The sequence below is a fragment of the Aythya fuligula genome, chromosome 8 (assembly GCF_009819795.1).
Source record: "Aythya fuligula isolate bAytFul2 chromosome 8, bAytFul2.pri, whole genome shotgun sequence".
Taxonomy (NCBI): domain Eukaryota; kingdom Metazoa; phylum Chordata; class Aves; order Anseriformes; family Anatidae; genus Aythya; species Aythya fuligula.
Window position 1 is genome coordinate 9,278,574 of NC_045566.1, and position 18,296 is coordinate 9,296,869.

Sequence of the window (18,296 nt, forward strand, 5' to 3'; positions counted from 1 at the left end):
TTCACGCTGAGGAGTCTGATGGGGCTTCCTGCAGACTGATCCTTTATGGATCAGAAAACTCACTTTCCCTTTGTGTTAGAGGGCCTGGAGATTATCTTATTAACCTCCTCCCTGCCAGAGCAAACTAAGCACCAGGCTCTGCCTCTTCTGAGGACTCCTATTTGTGTGTCTTTCCCCCTCCTATCGGTTCACATTGCAGAGGTGAAGAACATTAAAAAGCCAACTCACTGCCAGCAGGTCTAGCACTTATGTGAGCAGATGGGCTGGTTTGCATTTTCTTGGCTGAGATGCGACACTCGCCTTGCTTGAACTCTGCATCAGTTCAAACAGCATGGGGCGTCCACATTAGGGTTCCTGTGTCCCCCTTCCTGATTCTTCTTCTCTCCTCTCCCTCCCCCAATACAGGTGATGTTAAAACTCCTTCAGAGCAGTGCCCTGCAGACACCACCAGACCCAGAGCTGCAAGCTCTGCCGCAGGAGCAGGTTTGCCTTGGGCACTGAGCTTCATGCAGACTCCTTCCCTTCCAACTTCTTGGTCCAGCAAAGCATTTGAGGCTGCCAAAACCTGCACCAAGCATTGCCAGAGTCAAACCAAGCCAGCCCTTAGGCAATTTGCAGGAACATCAGGCAGCCTGGTGGAGGGCTTGGCTCAGGGGATGCCATGGTCCAGCAAGACACGGCAGGGACTGGCCAGGACATCCCTGTTCCTCCTGAGAAGGTCAGGAAGGGCTGCAGGACGGAGGCAAAAACCCCAACAAGTTCTCAGGGACTCCTCAGATGGGAGATTTTCCAATCAGAGGAGACAAAAGCCTTCTGCTTTCACCTCCCTGAATGATGCCAAAGGGCCACCCTGTAGCCACGTCCCAGCGTGTAACAGGGGATGATAGTTTATAATCTCATTTTCTGGGCTGGCTGCCCTTCTGGTGCCCCTCATGCTCCATGTAAATCATCCGGAGTCTGATTTCTTTGGCTCACAGGACTGTTTTCCCTCATCTGCTTCTAACAGGCTCCTGGATGAGAAGGAAAATTGTCAGCAAAGCCGTCCTGGTCCCAGGACAGTCCCACCAGCACACCTGAGGGTCGGCCTTGTGTGGATGCAGCACTGCAGCTGGGGCAGGATTCCCATCCTCACACAGTTTTGGCATAATGGGAGCTCCCTTCCAGCTGCCCTCGGTGAATTTCAATTATTTTTTTTTTAGGATATTGTTCATAACTGCTCGTGTAGTGGCAAGCCACAGACCCCGCGGCAAGTTTCGCCACCACCACGGGCCTTCTTGCAGCTCATGAAAAATAACCTACTTTTTATCTGCAGAAAATAGCATCGCCTGGGTCTTATCACGGCAAATTCTTTAACAGCTCTCCAAGCATTGAATAGTCCTTACCTGTCTATAAGCCCCCAACTACAGCCACTGCTGCCCCGTCCCTCCAGCAGGGACAGAGCTGCCCCTCACCTCACTGCAGGGCATCCTGCATCCATCCCTGGATGCTGCTATGTCAGGAGCTGGTTTTAAGAATTTTATCAATAATAGGGGTGGTTGGGTTTTCTTTTCTAATGGAGAGAGCAGAGTTAAAATCTATTAGTTTAGTTGTGATGGTATTCTCGTTTTTGTTTTATTTTTCCATAGGAAAGAAAAAAACGCTTCACTTCTTTCTACCCCAGCTTTGGTTAAGGTACAGCAATATGGAAAAAGGACAGCAGCTGAAACCTTTTTCCTTCCTTTCTTCTTTCCTTCCTTCCTGTCTTCCTTCCTTTCTTCCTTCCTGTCTTTTTTTCCTGCAAACAACCTGCTTAAGAAGGACCCTGGGGGAAATGTGCAACTCAAACCCTTTATTTCTGCATTTTCTGTCTGACAACTCTCTCCTCTGCCCACGTGAGCTGGGTCAGGTTTGGCTTGGGCTTGGGGCCTTTATGCTCTTTCCAGCCAAGGATTTGAAGGTGACAGGGGAGGCTTTTGAAGCTGTGTGGGGTCCTTAGGTCCTGTGGGATGGAAAGCACAACCTGCAGCTGAGAGGCGGCACTCCGAGCTGCAGAAGCAGAGCTGAAGCCGTTCAATAGCAGAGATGGGTGCAGGTTACAGCAAAGTAAACAGGAAGGGAGGTGTAAGGGTGGCTCATGTGTGTGCTGAGCTGCTCATTTGCTGCTGCTGGATGCAGATCCTGCCTCGCTGAGCAGCAGGTGTGGAGCTGCAGGTCCCCTGCCCAGGCAGCAGCGGGCAGGAAGAAGGGGACAAGCAGTGAAGGCAGCATCCCTGCAGCATCCCCAGGGAGCTCCAGTGCAGGCTTCACCCCGCAAAGGGGGAGATTTTCAGTGTGAATAGATGCAAAGCCCCCTGTTCTGCCTGGCATGGTGGGTTTCCCTGAGACTCAGCCCCTGGCTCAGGACCCTTTCCAATCCGCCAGCCGCCAGATCCCCGAGCAGCAGGGAGGGCTGTTTGTTCAGACCTCTGTGGGTTAGGCAGCTCAGGCTTTATTCGTGAGCTTGGATAGGTCCCCGAATGAAAATCCAATCATATTTTAAGCAGAACGAGTTCCCATGAAAGTCATTTCCAAACCGCCTGGCTCACCCTACCTGTCGGCTGGATCCTCCATCCCCGCCGGGCTAAGCCTGGTGTAACAGCACTGCTCCTGGTGGTGTTACTCCCCGGAGCAGAGTCCGGCCCGCGGGACAGCACCCGCTCCTCCTGTCTTAATGAACACCTAAAGGGACGAGAGGCTTCCGAGCAGCAACCCTCCGGTCAGGAAGTTCTCCAAAGCAGCTCGGAGAAATAATACTTTATTCCTGGCGGTGCGAAGAACTGATAGGGACTGGCTAAGAAGGGTTCATGCAAATACTCCCGAATTAAGCTCCGTCTGAAGTGAGAAAGGGAAGATGATAAACACACCAGGCATTAAAACTGCAAAATATGCTTTGCAGGCATGAAACCGGAGGAGTAACAAAACTATCTGACATCACATTAAACAGCGAAGCATTTCTTATTCTCAGGGCTGCAGTTACCTAAAACCAGAGTCCCATTAAAGAGTCCTAACTATTATTTACATTTCTAAATCTTAAAACCATTAACAAAAGCCACTTAATTCAATTACTTTCCCTGGGCGCCGATGTTATTACATTATTGTCACGAAGCCGAGTTCGGCTCTGAGTTTCTCTTTTTTTTTTTTTTAATTCATTCCGCTTTTCTCCGCTCCGAGAGCCTCCCCCACCTCCTCGCCTCCCTCTCCCCCGATGTCATTGTGTAGAACTAATGGGGTAAACTGAAATGGTATCTGTCCTCATTGACAGGTTTATGAGAATTTAATAAAGCGTGGCGCGGATAAAATGAGATATTACAAGGCCACACAAAGCTGATTGACTTCTCCACGTCAGCATTTTTATTCGGTTATTTATTTATTTCTTCCCAACGCAGGGGTGATCTCGCTAGGCCAGGGGAGAGAAGAAGGGGAGGACAAGGCAGGGGGGTCCGAAGGGCTGATCAATCGATCCACCTGCTCCCTGTGAGCATGGGCCTCAGTGCTTTGGGGTTTTCTGCTTCAGGAAGGGGACAAGTGAGGGCCATCCCCACTCAGCATTGGTGCCATGCGAGCCGTGTGTCTGTACAGGTGTGAGATTGGAGATGGTGATAAAACGGGCCCTCTGCACCCACCCCAGACCCAGAGCACACAGGGAGGTTTATGTCAATCGACAAAGGGCAATCACAACCCAAATTGGGACTCTGAGGGTCCCCGAGGGGATGCCACCCACCAGCTCCAGCAAGGTGCCTGCTCTGTGCCTCAATTTCCACTCCTGCCCCATGCCCATCCTGTCTGTGTAAATGGGAATTGCAGAACACCCCCAGGTCTGCACAGACCAAACCTTCCCTCCAGGACTTCTGAGGAAATCAGTGGGTGTATTTAAGTGTGTTTGCTTTCATCCCATGGCACACAGAGCTGGAAATTCGGTCGGTGCGGTAACTGGCTGGCTGGCTCCCTCTCCTGGCCTCTTCAGAAGCAAAGCTCAGTAAGAAATTAAAATAAATAAAATAAAATAAAATAAAATAAAATAAAATAAAATAAAATAAAATAAAATAAAATAAAATAAAATAAAATAAAATAAAATAAAATAAAATAAAATAAAATAAAATAAAATAAACCCCACTTAAATTTTGATCCCAAACAGTGGAATAATTTTTGTTTGGAGGAAGGCTGTCAGGATGGAACTTGGGGCTGCTCCTGTTAGACTCAAAACCTGGCTTCACACACAAATAAGTGCAACCGTGTCTGCAACACTCAGTCAGAGTGGGTGGCAGAGACTTCTCTGCTGATCCCAAAGCGCAGGCAGTGTGCTGGATTTGAGGCACGATCCTGGGCACTAGAATAAATCCTCGTGGCAGTGATGCTGTAGGTCTCTGAGCACTGACAGATTTCAGGATCAAGCCCTGCTGAGATATTCTGCTTGGCACAAACAGCCAGGTTGAGACAGACCAACAGCAAATCTTCCTTCATTGTATAAGAGCACTTAAAACCGCGTGAAATCAGAGTTCCTCCCCCAAAGAGCTTGAGCTGTCCCATCAACAAATGAGCCAGAAAAGAGCCTTCTGCTCCTTTCAGTGCCCTTTGCAAATCGAGGGCACACTGCAGGTTTTTAGGGCGCAAAAGCCCCCGGGCACCAGGTTTCCACCAGGACAGCAGCTCAATCCTGCTCTCTGGTGGCTCACACCCGAAAGGCCAAACGCAACCAGCAGCGGTATCTTTCGAGCACCCCTTCCAGTCTGTTCCCCGATTTTTTTCTTATTTTTTAAAAATTAATTTAGCTCATTATACAGCTCAGAAGGCAGCTTTTCAAAAAAAGGTGGAGATCATCAAAAGTGATGATAGTGGGAGGGTCTCACGGGCTCCATAGAGGGGCTGCAACCTACCCCAACTCATTTAAAAGCCTCCTCCAAAATCCTTTGCACCACGGGAAGCATCCTGCTGCTCTGCACAGACTGCTCACAGCCCCTTCAACAGCCTTCCCAGGGCTGAGCCTGCCTACGAGCATCCTCCCAGTGCCGTGTCTCCTTGCTGAAGGGCCACAAGGTGCAGAGCAAGCACTTCTTGCAAAGTTCCTCACCCCATCCCCACCGAGATATTTATTTTCTGCCAGCCCCACTGATGTGGCAGCACAACACACTCATTCAGAGGGCAGGGCAGGAGGAGATGTCCCTTTTGGGGGTACCACCTCTGCTGTCCCCACCACCACCATCTCCCAGAGCTGGGCAACCACCGCTTGAGACCCCAGCTCTGGTTTTATCAATCCAACACACCATGAGGCAGCATCCATGAAGCCTGGGCTCCCCCCTGGCTGTTCTGAGAAGCATTTGATCATCTTCTCCATGCTGGCTTCAACCTGTAAAGTTCTCAGCACAGAGATGACCCCCCGGTCTTCCCTCTATAATGCACATTAACGAAGGGGCCAAACTTGACCACCCTTCGCCAACTTTTCTGCTCTCAGTCCCAAAGCATGAGAGATGCTCAGCGTGAAAATGTTTGCAAATCTTTGGCAGTATCCGCAACAGCCCCATATCTCCTGCTCTCTTTCTGTCTCCGAGCTGCTGGAGTAATTACAGTGTAGCAGTGCCAGCACGAGGCATTTCTGCTGATGAATGCACTCAATCTAAGCACAGTTTTATGTATCATTAATTCCTTTAGCATTCAAAAAAATAACTTTTTTGATGGCAGATAATACTGTAATCACTCACAATTGCCAATACAATTATCTTCATTCAGCTGTGTAAAACAACTACAGGAGTAATTTTAGGCACTAAAATTTTCTCTCAATTTTTTTTTCTTCCTTATTTTTTAATGTTCACAAGCTGTTTGGACTTGGGTTGCTGTAACATAAACACTACAAGAAATTAATCCCCATCCCCCCATTTTTGTAAAGAGGAGGTTTTCAGAGCCTGAGCCCAGTGCTTGCAAGGTGCATTTTTTGCTTAGGGTGTTTTAAACAATCCTAGGGGGCTCTGAAAAGGTTCTTCCCATCCTGGGGACCCCACTGCTAGGACCTGCTCGACTTTTCCTTACTATCCATCAAGCAACCATGCAACAGCTGCTCCACATTCAATACAGCACAGCTGATGAAGTGAGAACCACTTACCAAAATCCTGTGCCCTGTTCTAGCTAGAATAATTTGGCACACGAAATGGATGCCCCTGTGCCCATTTATTATTGTGCTTGCCCACCTGAAAGTCACCTGGGCTGGGATTCAGCCCTGAGAGAGCAGCACTCCACAAGGCCAGAGGGAATACCTACCACTAAGGATGTTTCTTCTTCCAGCAGGAATCAGCTGCTCTCCTGTGGGAAATATTTCCTGTAGGAAACATTTTCAGGAATCTCACTGGAGCCTGGCAAGAACCCCAGAGCCGGTCTGAACCCAGCTGGCTGCAGAGGGAGCAGAGCAGCAGAATTTCTGATCAGGGCAGCAAAATTTGCTATCAGGGAAAACCTCTAGTGGGCAGGAGTCCAATGTGAGCTGAGCCCCAGCTGCTCACAGTGTCCCCAGGACACTGGCCAACGCCACAGAGCAACCCTTTCTTCTGGTTTCTGATTTCCTGGCCACGTTGCAGGTAGCAGATGCACAATTCACCTTCTGGTTGACTTCCAAGGTGTTGGCATGGAAGCAGAGAACAGAAGACAAAGGGCAGTCACCTCTCTGGGCCATGAAGGCCACCTTCCTGGGCTTATTTTTTAAGATCATGTTAGCAAAAAGAGAAAACCCACTACTAGCTTCTGGGAGATTCTCTGCAGTTTCCCATTTGACCCCAAAAGTGCTCCACCTCAGGCGTTCCCTCTGCAGGCCCCTTTGAAGAACATCAGGAGCTGAACACTTCCCCTGGAGGGCTATGGCTGATCCATCAGCCTGAAGCTGATCACTATTGTTTTTAAAAACCTCCCGGAGCTAAACCAAGTGTGACCATGGCAAATCTTTTGCAAAACACGCCTGGGGTTACCTGGGCACAGCTTAGTGAGGAACAGGCTTCCTCGTGCTCAGTCCGGACAATATTCCTGCAACCAACAGCTGGTGTTTGTTCAGCTTTGGATGAACCTCATCCAAGGCCCACAGCAGGACTTTTTTCCTCCCTGGTTAGTGAGCTAAGTGCTGTAAATGTAAATGCTGGACCTGCCTGCAGGGGGGCAGGCCCTGGAGGGAGCTGGCAGCTGGTGGCAGAAGCAGGTTGTTAACCGCTGGGAAGCCGCTGAGGAGCACTGGGGTGAAATGGGAGAGTGGAAGCGTATCAATTCTTGGCTGGAGAGAGCACAGTTGCTTATTCTGACACGAAGGGCAGCAAACGAAGTCAGCCAAGGACAGCAAACAGGAGGTGTTGCTTCCTCCAGCACGTGGATAAATTGTGGCTCTCCCCGCTGCAGGACACTGAGTGCCAGAAGGGGATTGCTTCACCCGAGAAGTATCTGCACACGCACAGAGCTATTTATTAGTCACTGAAGCCCAACCTCTGCCTTGAGAAGCCAGAGATCTCCCTCCAGGCGCCAGGAGATGGCGTAGGAAAAACATTCCTGGGTGTTTACTATGGCCCTGGTGCCTGCTGTCAGAGGGACTGGGGCTCGCTGCTCCTCCAGCCTGCGCTGGGCCTGCCGAGCTCGTGTGATGTGTGATGGCTGGGAGAACAACACCTTTCTGCCCCTCCTGTGGGAAACACGGGGTGATAACATCGCTGGGACACGGTGATACCGCCCGTCTGCATGCTGGGTGGTGGGGGCAATGGGGACACAGGCTGCGCTTCTCCACCTGCCTTGCCCAAAGGCTCCAGCCCTGCCAGGCAGCGGGGGAGATGCAGGGGCAGGAGCATGTTAAAATCCCATATTAAAATATTTCAAGTGCACCTGTTTTCGCAGCCTGCAAACATCCTTATTTCGGCGCTTATTCCGGCTGCCAAGAAGTGAGGCTGGTGCTGCAGAGGAGGGTGTGCCGGCTGCAGCACGAGCAGCAGGGAGGAGCAGAGAGCTGTCAGGGTGTTCGCCTTCATCCTCCCTGCAAGGGCAACCCCACCATGCCTGCTTCCCTCTGAGCAGTCTGTGCATGGGACTGCAGTGCCCTTGGAGCTCCCTTTGCTCTGTGATCCTCCGAGCCCCATGGTCTGAAATAGGGGGGGGAGGGAAATGAAAGGGAAAGAATGAAAGAAAGCAGGGTGGGGAGACCCAAACAGGCTCTGGGAAATAAAGGTTATTCTTGCATGTAATTTGCTTGACCCAGATAAACAGAGAGCTGCTTGTCCTCGAAACGAGAGCAAGAGGCTGTCAGCGATGAGTTAAGAGAGCTGAGTATTCCCAAGGCTTCTACACCCGTCAGCAAAGCTGGTGCCAGGACTCTGTACACACAAGGCATTGCTCACCACGAGAAGCCCAAAGGCTGAAGTGTAGCAGGTGGCCTGAGCAACAACAGGAGGAAAAATTAGGTTTGGGGCCACGCAGCCCTCCGTGGTGTTTCCTAGCTCGGCACTGCATCTGCCAGGGGTGGCTCAGGCACAGCAGGATCCTGCTGGGAGGCAGCAGGGAGATCCCAAACCCTTCCCAGCAGGTTTTCCACGAGAGCGTGAAATATTCGGGCATGAACTTTTTTTTGCAGACGGTGAGGATTTTTAAAGTCAGACCCCACGGAAGGCTGGAGAGAAAGCAATTTTAAGGGAGTTTCCCTGAAAAGTGAGCGCAGGGCCCCAGCGAGCACTTGTCTGCGGGTGTTTTCCACTTTGCAGGCTGCGGCAAAGCAGAGCACAGCCACACACCCGTGCTGTGCCCAGGATGAAGCGGGCTGGCCGGGAGGTTTCTTCTCTGTTTTTCTTTTTTCCCTCGCCCAGCTGCCTGGCTGCGGGGAACACGGAGGAGCCAGGCATCGCTCCTCCGATGTGCCCAGCCAAGTTTATTCCCCGAGAGCCGACAAATCCCAGCGCAGCACTTAAGACAACCGCAAATCCCAAGCTCGAAGCCACACCGGGAGAAAGACAAACCCCAGCGAGCCTTTATCAGAAAGAGCCCACCCACCAGCAGGGAGCGAGGGACGCCTTCTCAGCTTCTTATCCCTTTCTCTCCCAACCCTCCAACCTTTCCCTTTTTGCCAAACCTCCTCCTCCCAGCCCGTGCGGTGCCTCGAAGCGGTTAACTCCCTCCCGAGCCCGTCCAACGCTCGGCTGCCGGCCGCTCCTCCCCGGGGCTCTGCCTCCCCGTTCCCCGCCTCCCCGGTGGCCGGAGGCAGCCCCGGGAGCCGGCGGGGAGGGAGCGCGGTGCCCCCGGGGCCGTGCCCAGCATGCGGCCGGCGCCGCGCTCCCTGCCCGCGCTGCTCTGCTGCTGCTCCGCCGGGCTGCTGCTGCTGCTGCTGCGATGGAGGCGCTGGAAAGGGCTCTGGGAGAAAGTGGAGGCGGCCCGGCAGAGGCAGGAGGAAGGCTTGGACAGGATGGACAAGGCTGTGAGAAGCTTTCGGGAGCAGGTGGGTGCAAGGAGCCGCGCTGGGCGATCCAGCGGGGAGGGTGAAGGTGGGCGCTGGGTCGGCGCCCCCGAGCTAAATGGGGTGGGGATGGATCCTGCAGGGTGTAAAGGGGGGCAGGTGGGTGGTATTTCTGCAGGGTATGGGCAGGTGCTGGTGTGCAGCTCGCTGCAGAGGCTGTGTTTTGCCTGGGAGCGAGGCGGGATCCTGATTTCTCATCTGAAGTTATCATTTTCTTTTTGACCACGTGTGCCCACACCCCCCGGAAAGGCAGCGATCCCCTGCAGCGGGAGCCCCGCTGGGGAGCATAGCGAGGACGGGAGGAGGCAAGGCGTTATGGGGTCGTGTGGTGGGGGATAACAGGCGGCGGTGCAGGAGTCAGCAAAAAGAAACGCAGGCAGTGAGAGGAGGAAAATTCCAGCCTGTCATTTAAAAGTGCTATTTCTGCTTCCACCTCTTCCGCCATGGCAAGACAGTCAGCCCGATTGTTAAGGAGGCTGTAGGAAGTGGCAGAGGTGACGTTTTGTACCAGAGGCCAAAGTCCAGCGGCACAGCCAGGAGGAATGGGGAGCTGCTCGTGCCGAGGCAGGCTGCCATAAATCCAGCTCAAGCGTGCCGTTCCCTCTGCGGTCCCACTGAGCTGCCCGGCTTGTGGTTCAAGAGGGCTCGCTCGGGTTCAGCGCCCAGCTTGAGGGATGCGTATGATGCACTTGTGTGCTGTTTAGTAGATGGCAGGGAAATTTCTGCCAGCCCAAAATGAACTCTCTGCTGTCAGCTGAGGCTCTCGCTGGCGTGCGCCTCCCGGTTTGGTCATTTGGTGGTGCCAGGGGAAGAGCTGCCTGTTTTCCTGCCTCACTGGAGCAATATCGAATAATATAGCCAATTCCCACTGGAGTTCAGCACTGCAGCAGCTCCTCCAGGCCCCGCCGAGACCTGTCTGAACAAGGCTGGAGAAAGGCTTTCTGCAGGGGCTGAGTAATACCGGTCTGGCCGGGAAGACAAGGCTCTAAAACACTTGGGCTTCTGCTGGCCCTGCAGGTTTCCTTCCATGCTCCCTAGCACTGGGGCAGGAGCAGGACTCCAGTCTTGGGGCAAATATTGCATTTGACCACTAAACAGCAGGCACTTTTAGGATGGGATACACTGGGCACTACTGGGGGAGGAAGAGCCAGCAGCAGTGTGTCATTCCCTGCTCATCATTTCCCTTAGCATCCCTCGGTGAACATGGTGTCCATCCTCTCTCTGTCTCTGCCGGAGCTTTCCAGGAAAATCCGGGATGGTTCCCTCCCTCCAGAGCACGTCTTCTACGCCTACCTGAGCAAGGTGAGGAGTGAGGGCAGCAGGGCAGGGTCTTGCCCAATGTTAGGGCTGGTTCTCCTGGCAGAAGCCCAGCACAAGGTTCAAATGCTGGTTCGAGCCTGGTTCAGACACTGCTGAGCTGTCACTACTTGGGGAGGTTGTAGAGTGCTGCTGTTGTCCCCCCATCATTTCCAAATGGGTTGGCAAACCTCAAAGATTCAGTGTGTGCTTCCATTCTCTAGCCAAAGTGCCCTGATCACCTCCTGGGTTTGCACCTTGGGGTTATCACTTTATGCCACCCTACAAGCATGATCAAGAAAACAGCCTTTTGTAATCTGCTGTGCTGAGTGCCTCTATCCATCATGCCCCAGCTGGTGCTGTGGCCTTCCTGTGTCCAGACAATGGTTTGGGGTTTGGCACAAATTCTTCTTGGAAAAGACCAAAAAGGCCTGCCCTGATGCCAGCTGCCCATGGGGAGGTGGAGAAGCAGGGAGAGGCAGGTGTGCTTTGCAGAACAGAAAGTGCTTGTGCAACGCTGCAGGCTGCGTCTCACCCATGGCTTTGCCTGCTTCCCCCAAGGCCCTCCAGATCACCAGAGAAACCAACTGCATCACAGAGTACATGCAGGAGAGTGAGACCCAGCTCCAGCAAGCCAGGCCACCGGGGAAGCCGGGTTTGCTTTATGGGGTGCCTGTCAGCATCAAGGACTCCATCAACTGCCAGGTACCAGGAGCACAATACCGCGCGTATCCTGAGATCCCTGGGGTTTAAATCTGGTGGTGGGGGGAGGTTTAACCTCAGTGTCTGGCTGGACTTTGTGATAGCTGATGGCAAGTAATAGGATTTTCTGCCCATCTCCCATACAAGCCAACGGAGAAGGCTGGTTAGGTTTTATTACCACCACACCATGTGGTGTGTACGTTCTGGATGTGTTGCTGGAGGTGCATGCACGTGTTTCTAGATTTAGATAAAAATACTGGGGGCAGGGAAAGTTGCAGTCCTTGATCTGTGAACCTGGTTGTACTCTGCTCCCAGGGCCATGACTCCACGTTAGGGTTCGTGAAAAACATCAACCAGCCCATGGCCGAGGACAGCGTGCTGGTGCAGGTGCTCAAGAGACAAGGGGCAATTCCCTTTGTGAAAACCAATGTCCCCCAGTCCCTCATCAGGTACGTGAGAGGCCCAGGTGCCCCCTCCCCATTCCTGCAGGAACGGCAGCTCTCCCTCCCTCCTCTCCATCAAGGGCTTCTATCAAGTCTAATTCTCACTTCCCACCTCTTTTTCAAGAACAACACCCAATCCACATTCCTAGCGTCTTTAAGTTTTAAGGCTACTCAGAACAATCATTCATTCTGGTTTGAAATAAAGAAAGAGAAGAGGAGAATAATTGCTGCCTTTCTTTCTTGTGCTGGCTGGTTTTGAAGCCACCTTTAAAAAAAAAAAAATCTAGTTAACCCCTTAGTGGCAGTTCTGTCACTATACAGTACCAATATAAATGTACCCAAAACTTCCTGCTGTGTCTGCCAAGACCACTCGCGACACCACTGGCGTGGGATGAGGTGAGGTGTGCTCCCCTGGGCAGCCGCTCTGCTCGTGTCCCCCTGCCCTGCCAAACGACCTTTGGTAGAGCAGCTCCAAGGACAGCTATTGCCCAAGCCCTACGAAGTGCCTTGCCTTTCTTAACCGTGACAGGGCAACGACTGACCGTGTTTTTAAAAAGCCACACAGAGGGGTTGCCCCGGGGATTATCAGATTTTGCAAGTCACTTTTTTTGTCACACTTTTTTTTTCACACAGATTTTGCAAGTCAAAAAAAACTTCTCAAGTTTCTTTTTTTGAAGTGTGGGGTCCACATCAGCAGATGTCTGCATTTCCCTCATTTGCACACTCTCTGTCTCTCTAGCTTTGACTGCAAAAACTTAATCTTCGGTCAGACGTTCAACCCCCTGCTCTACACCAGGACCCCCGGAGGCTCCTCGGGAGGAGAAGGGGCACTTGTAGGAGGAGGTGGGTCCATCCTGGGCTTTGGGACAGATGTAGGAGGGAGTCTGCGTTTCCCCGCTGCCTTCTGTGGGATCTGTGCGCTCAAACCCACTGGGAACAGACTCAGGTACTTTGAGTAATGCTGCAACCTCTCTGGGTGAGACCCCACGGTCTGCTCTGTCGGGATGCTCGGGCTGCTGTGGGCAAGGGGAAAGCTGGGAGGTAGCGGGAAGGGTTCACTTCTCCCTCCTGCCCAGACATCTTCTGAGGACTGAAGCACCAGTTCCCCCAGAACAAAAACAGAGGAAATCTCCCCACCTGCACGCTGGGGACAGGGGGGAGCAGTTGTTCCTGACTGACCAGACATAAACCATTCTGGCTTAGTTTGGGTCTCCCTTGGGCTTCCCCTTGACCTCTCCTTCTGCCAGCATCTGCGAAAGGAGGGCAGTGGTTTCATGAGCACTTCCTGCTGCTTGAAGCCTTGTCCTTCTCTGAAAACTCAGCTGCTGTCTTTTTGTCTCTTTGCAGCAAAAAAGGAGTCATTTCTGGTATCCCTGGGCAGAAGTCAGGTAGGAACTGATGGTTGCCTTCCAGGGAGGGGAGAAAGGCAGGGCTGGGAAGGACCTCGAGCTGGCTATGGGGTTCCGTCTCCAGGACATGCAGAGAGGGAAGCAGGTTCCTTTTCAGGGACTCTTTCAGAGAGCTACCCCAATAGCACAGTTCCTGAGAAACGTGCTGATGTGTGCAAGAGCTGAGAGGAGCAGCTTGTGTAAGACATAAACCCAGATCCACCCTGTAACCCTCAGGGTGCTGTGCTGCCTGCCCCAGCCTGGTGGGAGGTGGGGTTAGTGGTCAGGGGGGGATGTTCTGGTGCTGTGATTGATAAAGCTTTTTGCTCACTTTGTAAGGCATGCAATGGAGATGTCAGGGCGCATATCAATGGACAACAACCATGGGCCTGTTGGTGGGAAGGGACCTGTAAGCATCCCAGCCCCATTCTCAGAAGGGAGCTGTTGCTAACACTAGGCTAAGTCAAAGCGATGCTGAGAGGTCCTGCTTTCATACAGGACACGCTCCGTGTAAGCCATAATCAACCCTTAGCCATAATCACACTCTTCTGGTCTCCTCCAGTGGTCGCAGCAGTGGGGCCGATGGCCAAAGACGTGGAGAGCCTGGCGCTGTGCATGCGAGCACTCCTGTGTGAGGACATGTTCAGCCTGGACAGCACGGTGCCCCCCCTTCCCTTCAATGAAGAGGTAAAGGACCTGAGAGGGGCTGAAGGGCTGTGAATAAAGCTGCTGTTCCTTTAGCTCGTAACGCTGGTGGCCCTGTGGGACATGCCAGCCTGCCACGTGGCATGTTGGTGAGGCAAGTGCTGCTTTCCAGGCCTGCAGCATGGGTGTATGGCTGGCTCCCGACACAGCTGAAATCCTTCCAGCTGGAGCTTTTCCTTGCTCCGCAGGTGTATTCCAGCACACAGCCTCTCCGCATAGGCTACTACGAAACCGATTTCTTCACCATGCCCAGCCCTGCCATGAGACGTGCCGTTCGGGAGACGAAGAAGCTTTTGGAGGATGCTGGCCACACGGTAGGATGCTGCACGAATCCAACTGTCATGCTCAATCTGTGCTTCCCTGGCACCATGTGCATTTATTCACGGCCAGGCCAAGAAGCACATTGTGTTGGCTGCTGTACAAACCAGGTCCTGAGGCTGTCTCCTCAGGGAGCTTTCAGTCGTGATCTGACAGTGCTGGTCTGAGCCTCAGGGAGCACCTCTGCTGGGTGGCTGTGATCAGCTGGTGTCCAAGTATTTCTGTAGTCTCTTCTCAAGCCCATTTCACCTCTTCTGTATGATGGCCCTTGGCAAGCAGTGCCACAGGTGCACTGCACACTGCATAGGAAGCCACCTCCTGATTGTGTATGTGGAAACAAGGACCTAGGGAGAAAAAAGGCAGCTGCAGGTGACAGCTCTCCTGTAGCCCAGTGGTCAGACCCTTTCCTAGCACCTCAGTTTTTTCCTCTCCCCCATTTCAGCAAGTGAGCTGCTGTTTATGAGGCACCGTGGTGGCTGCACGCCCTCCCCTGCCCTCACAAAAGGATGAGGAGGGAAGCAAGGAGCACAGACTCCTGCTCTCTGTCCTCCCCTGCTGGTTTTGGAGAGACCTTTGTGCCCTGGGGCTGTTCAGGTGATGATGGTGGCAGAGCCCACCTGTATCTTTTGACAAATCAGTGACTGCTCAGAGGGAAAACTGAATTTTCAGGGAAGGATGAATGGAGAGGGCTCATGGCAGGACTCCTCAGCCCTTGCAGGAAGGAGCCCAGAAGCCCATGATGGCTTCTCCCATGCAGCTTGGTTGTGCTTGCACCGACACCTTTTCTGTCGTCCTTCCAGCTGGTTCCCTTTGAAATCACGAACGTGGACTACGTGACTTACAACTTCTGCGTCAGAGGAATGTTTGCAGACGGGTGCACCTCCTTCCTCAAGAAGTTGTAAGTGCAGCCCAGGATTGTTTGTGTGATTGGTGCCTCTCTGGGAAAGCCCTCGCCAGGGAGGCTGGCCGGTGTCTGGGTACGGGTAGCAGATCCGCTGGATACAGACAGTGGCTGATATGCAGAGGGATTTACTGGGGAGCTTACATTCAGTTGAACCTTGGGGCCATTTGGGACTGTTATCAGCCCCGACAGATCAAAGGAAACTGGGTGCTGATAGCCTATAAATACCACGGAAATCTGGGGAGCTGAGAGGAATGGAGAAAACCTTTTTGTCACTTAGGTATGCTGTTCGAGGGGTTGGTCCTCTGCAAGAGATCCACTGTAATTGCTTCCCAACACTGCTCAGCTAAACATCCTCTTCTCTTTCAGTGAAGGGGAGCTCGAGAGAGGCAGCATGGGGACATTCTTCTGGTTGGCGAAGTTACCAAACTGCCTGAAAACTCTCGTGTCCTGGATTACCAAACCCTTTGTAAGGCCCACTTCTTCCTACCATAATTGTAGTCAAGCAATAGGTGTCTCCTGTTGCAGTAAGATTTTACAAGAGGGAATTCTTTAAGCTTTGCTTCCTGGCTGTGTTTTGACACATCTCCAAACCCAAGAGATGCTGTTTCTGTTCCCCCTCTTCCCTTTTTGGGGAAAATCCACACGTCCTGCCTCAGCACCGAGCCAACAGCTTGCATTTGTGATAGAGCTGTCTGAGAGAGCAGAGCTGGGATTAATGTAAGGTATTTTCTTTATCACTTCCTCAGGTGCCTCGATTGTCAAATATCATAAGAAGTATGAGAACAAAGTGAGTAAACCTTAGCCTAACCAAATGTGAAGATTTGGGTTTCTCCTCTGGAGCGTGGCAGTGTGTGCTACATTAGGGATACTTCCCTAGCTGCATGCATCTGTGGAAATGCAAGGCAGAAAATACAAGGGTGGGAGCAAACTGAGAGCTGTTTATGTCAGCCTCATAACCCTGAAGGGTTTGGCCAACTGTTCTGGTACTGAGGATGGGAATAAGGGTGGGGACTCACAGCCTGTTGCTTATGAACTGGATGAAGCCTGTGGGAAGGAAATATGCTGGCAGCTTTGGTTAATGCATCTTTCATGCAATGACGTAGGGGCCCCAGAGGGTAAATGAGAGGTAAATGAACAGGGAAGGAGGCTTGCTCTTCCTTGCTGCAATGCTGATGTTGGGCAGTTAGGGGTGAGAAAGTACTTAAATCGTGTAGTAGAGAGGGTGTGTTTTGTGCTGTGCCGCTATGACACAGTACGTCTGTCTTCATGGTCAAGGATCAGGCTGTCTTTCATTGGCTTTGCTTCCTTTTTCAGCACAGTGGATGAACTCTGGGGTCTTCACCACGAAATTGAGGTAAAGTACTGCAATTTGGGCTTAGATAGTTCTTTTGTTTTATTTCTAGAAACAAGTTTCAGTGCTCACCAGCATTAGGAGATGACCAAGTTGCTGATGTGAAGTAGGAACACGTGTCACTCCTGAGCAGATCTCTCTTGGCTGTGCAAGTTTTCAGCACACTTAAAGATTAGAACAACAGCAATTCATGCATTCACAGTCCTTAATCAGGCCTGAATTTTTTTCTTGTACACCTGGAAATGTAGGCCAGCAGCTGCAGCACCATTTCTATTCTGTTTTTCTCAGAAAAAAGCCCTTATCACAGCTTGCCCCTGCACTCCCCGCCTCCAGTTTTAGCAGGGGATAGGCTGCTTTGTCCACTGGGAGGACTGCTGGCTGAGCAGCGAAGGGTTGGTGGGTTTTAGCAGGGTCAGGCCTGATACAGCTCACCCCACAACTCCTGGGGAAGGGCCAGGAGCCCAGCGGGGAGCCCAAGAAGAGCCTCAGCACCGGGGCAGCACATCCACCCCACTGACCACCGGTGTGTTTGCTCCTCAGGAGTCTTGCCACCAGTTCATCGCCCAGTGGAAGAAGCTGAACCTGGATGTCATGCTTTGTCCCATGCTGGGCCCAGCTCTCGGTATCGGCTACCCTGGGAAGCTCTCAGGTAGGAGAAGGAAGCTCTCAGGCAGTGGCCAGTGGTGGGAAGAGCTCCAGCCCGTGGGGTGCACCCAGGAAAACCAGCCTGGTGTCTGCAGGAGCCAAGGGGCCGCTTTCCATCCTGCAGCCACTGCCTTCCCAGTGCACACAGCCGTTAGCTGGAGGTGGCGTTGGGTGTTTGCCCTGAACTGAACTCCTTCTCTCCCGCAGTGGCAGTCAGCTACACCATGCTCTACAACTCCCTGGACTTCCCGGCCGGGGTCGTCCCCGTCACGATGGTGACAGACGAGGACGAGAAGGAGCTGAAGGGCTACCAGGGGTACTTCCGAGACTGGTGGGACCGGACCCTGGCAAAAGTAAGTCATGTCACATCCCTTTGAGGGCACGAGCATCCCCACCCCACCCCAGGATGCCTCCCTGCCCTCTCCCCACTGTGTTTTTGCCACAGGCTTTTCATGGCAGCGTGGGGATGCCCGTGGCCGTGCAGTGCGTGGCCTTGCCGTGGCAGGAGGAGCTGTGCCTGCGCTTCATGAAGGAGGTGGAGACGCTCACCCTGAAGAAAAACCAGCTCGTCTGAGTCCCCATGCTTGCTGAGAGCAGGATCTGGGCTAGCAGAGGTGCAGGCTGTCCTCTCGTCCAGCCCACCCGCAGGACAAGCGTTCCTGCCTGCGAGGTGGCACTGATGGCTGGAGTGGCTGCCAGCCGTGGGACGCACGGGGAAAGCGAGACGAGCTCTGCTTCGGTGGAGCACTTCCAACAATTGTCCTAATACAGTATTTTTTTTTTTTGTCAGTGGAAAGTCTGTTATTTCAGGTGTGTGTTTGTGTGGACGTTTGGGGTGGAATTGAGCAATCCTCTGAACACCACCCAGGGAAGTGCAAGAACATTTTCCTGTTACAAAACGGGGACACTGAGGCACGGGGACTGGTTTTGTCCAACATGCCCAGACTCCTACTGACAGTGCCATAGGGAAAAGGTTTGTCCCCGTAGTTCTCAGCTCCACAGAAGCTCCCTGAGGAAGAAATTAAGTGTTTTCCCTGCCACACACCAGCAATTGGAGGTCAAAACTGAGCCT

General features: G+C 52.6%; 1 protein-coding gene across 1 annotated transcript; it reads left to right on the top strand.

Annotated features, from left to right (window-relative positions):
* Positions 1-9,101: 9,101 nt before the first annotated feature.
* On the top strand, positions 9,102-18,013 carry LOC116492186 (fatty-acid amide hydrolase 1-like). Its single transcript, XM_032192739.1, has 15 exons — positions 9,102-9,454; positions 10,661-10,774; positions 11,330-11,473; positions 11,786-11,919; positions 12,653-12,859; positions 13,261-13,301; positions 13,864-13,988; positions 14,195-14,320; positions 15,125-15,222; positions 15,595-15,694; positions 15,975-16,015; positions 16,543-16,582; positions 17,120-17,228; positions 17,432-17,577; positions 17,670-18,013. Exons 1-15 carry the CDS (start codon positions 9,275-9,277, stop codon positions 17,796-17,798), a joined length of 1,734 nt encoding a protein of 577 aa, XP_032048630.1. The 5' UTR covers positions 9,102-9,274; the 3' UTR covers positions 17,799-18,013.
* The last annotated feature ends 283 nt before the right edge of the window (positions 18,014-18,296 follow it).

Excerpts from the sequence above, each read along its gene's own strand:
- LOC116492186 (XM_032192739.1), top strand. The coding sequence starts at position 9,275 with ATGCGGCCGGCGCCGCGCTCCCTGCCCGCGCTGCTCTGCTGCTGCTCC. Across the intron at positions 11,920-12,652 it reads GTCCCCCAGTCCCTCATCAG|CTTTGACTGCAAAAACTTAA; the intron begins GTACGTGAGAGG and ends CTGTCTCTCTAG. Across the intron at positions 12,860-13,260 it reads CCCACTGGGAACAGACTCAG|CAAAAAAGGAGTCATTTCTG; the intron begins GTACTTTGAGTA and ends GTCTCTTTGCAG.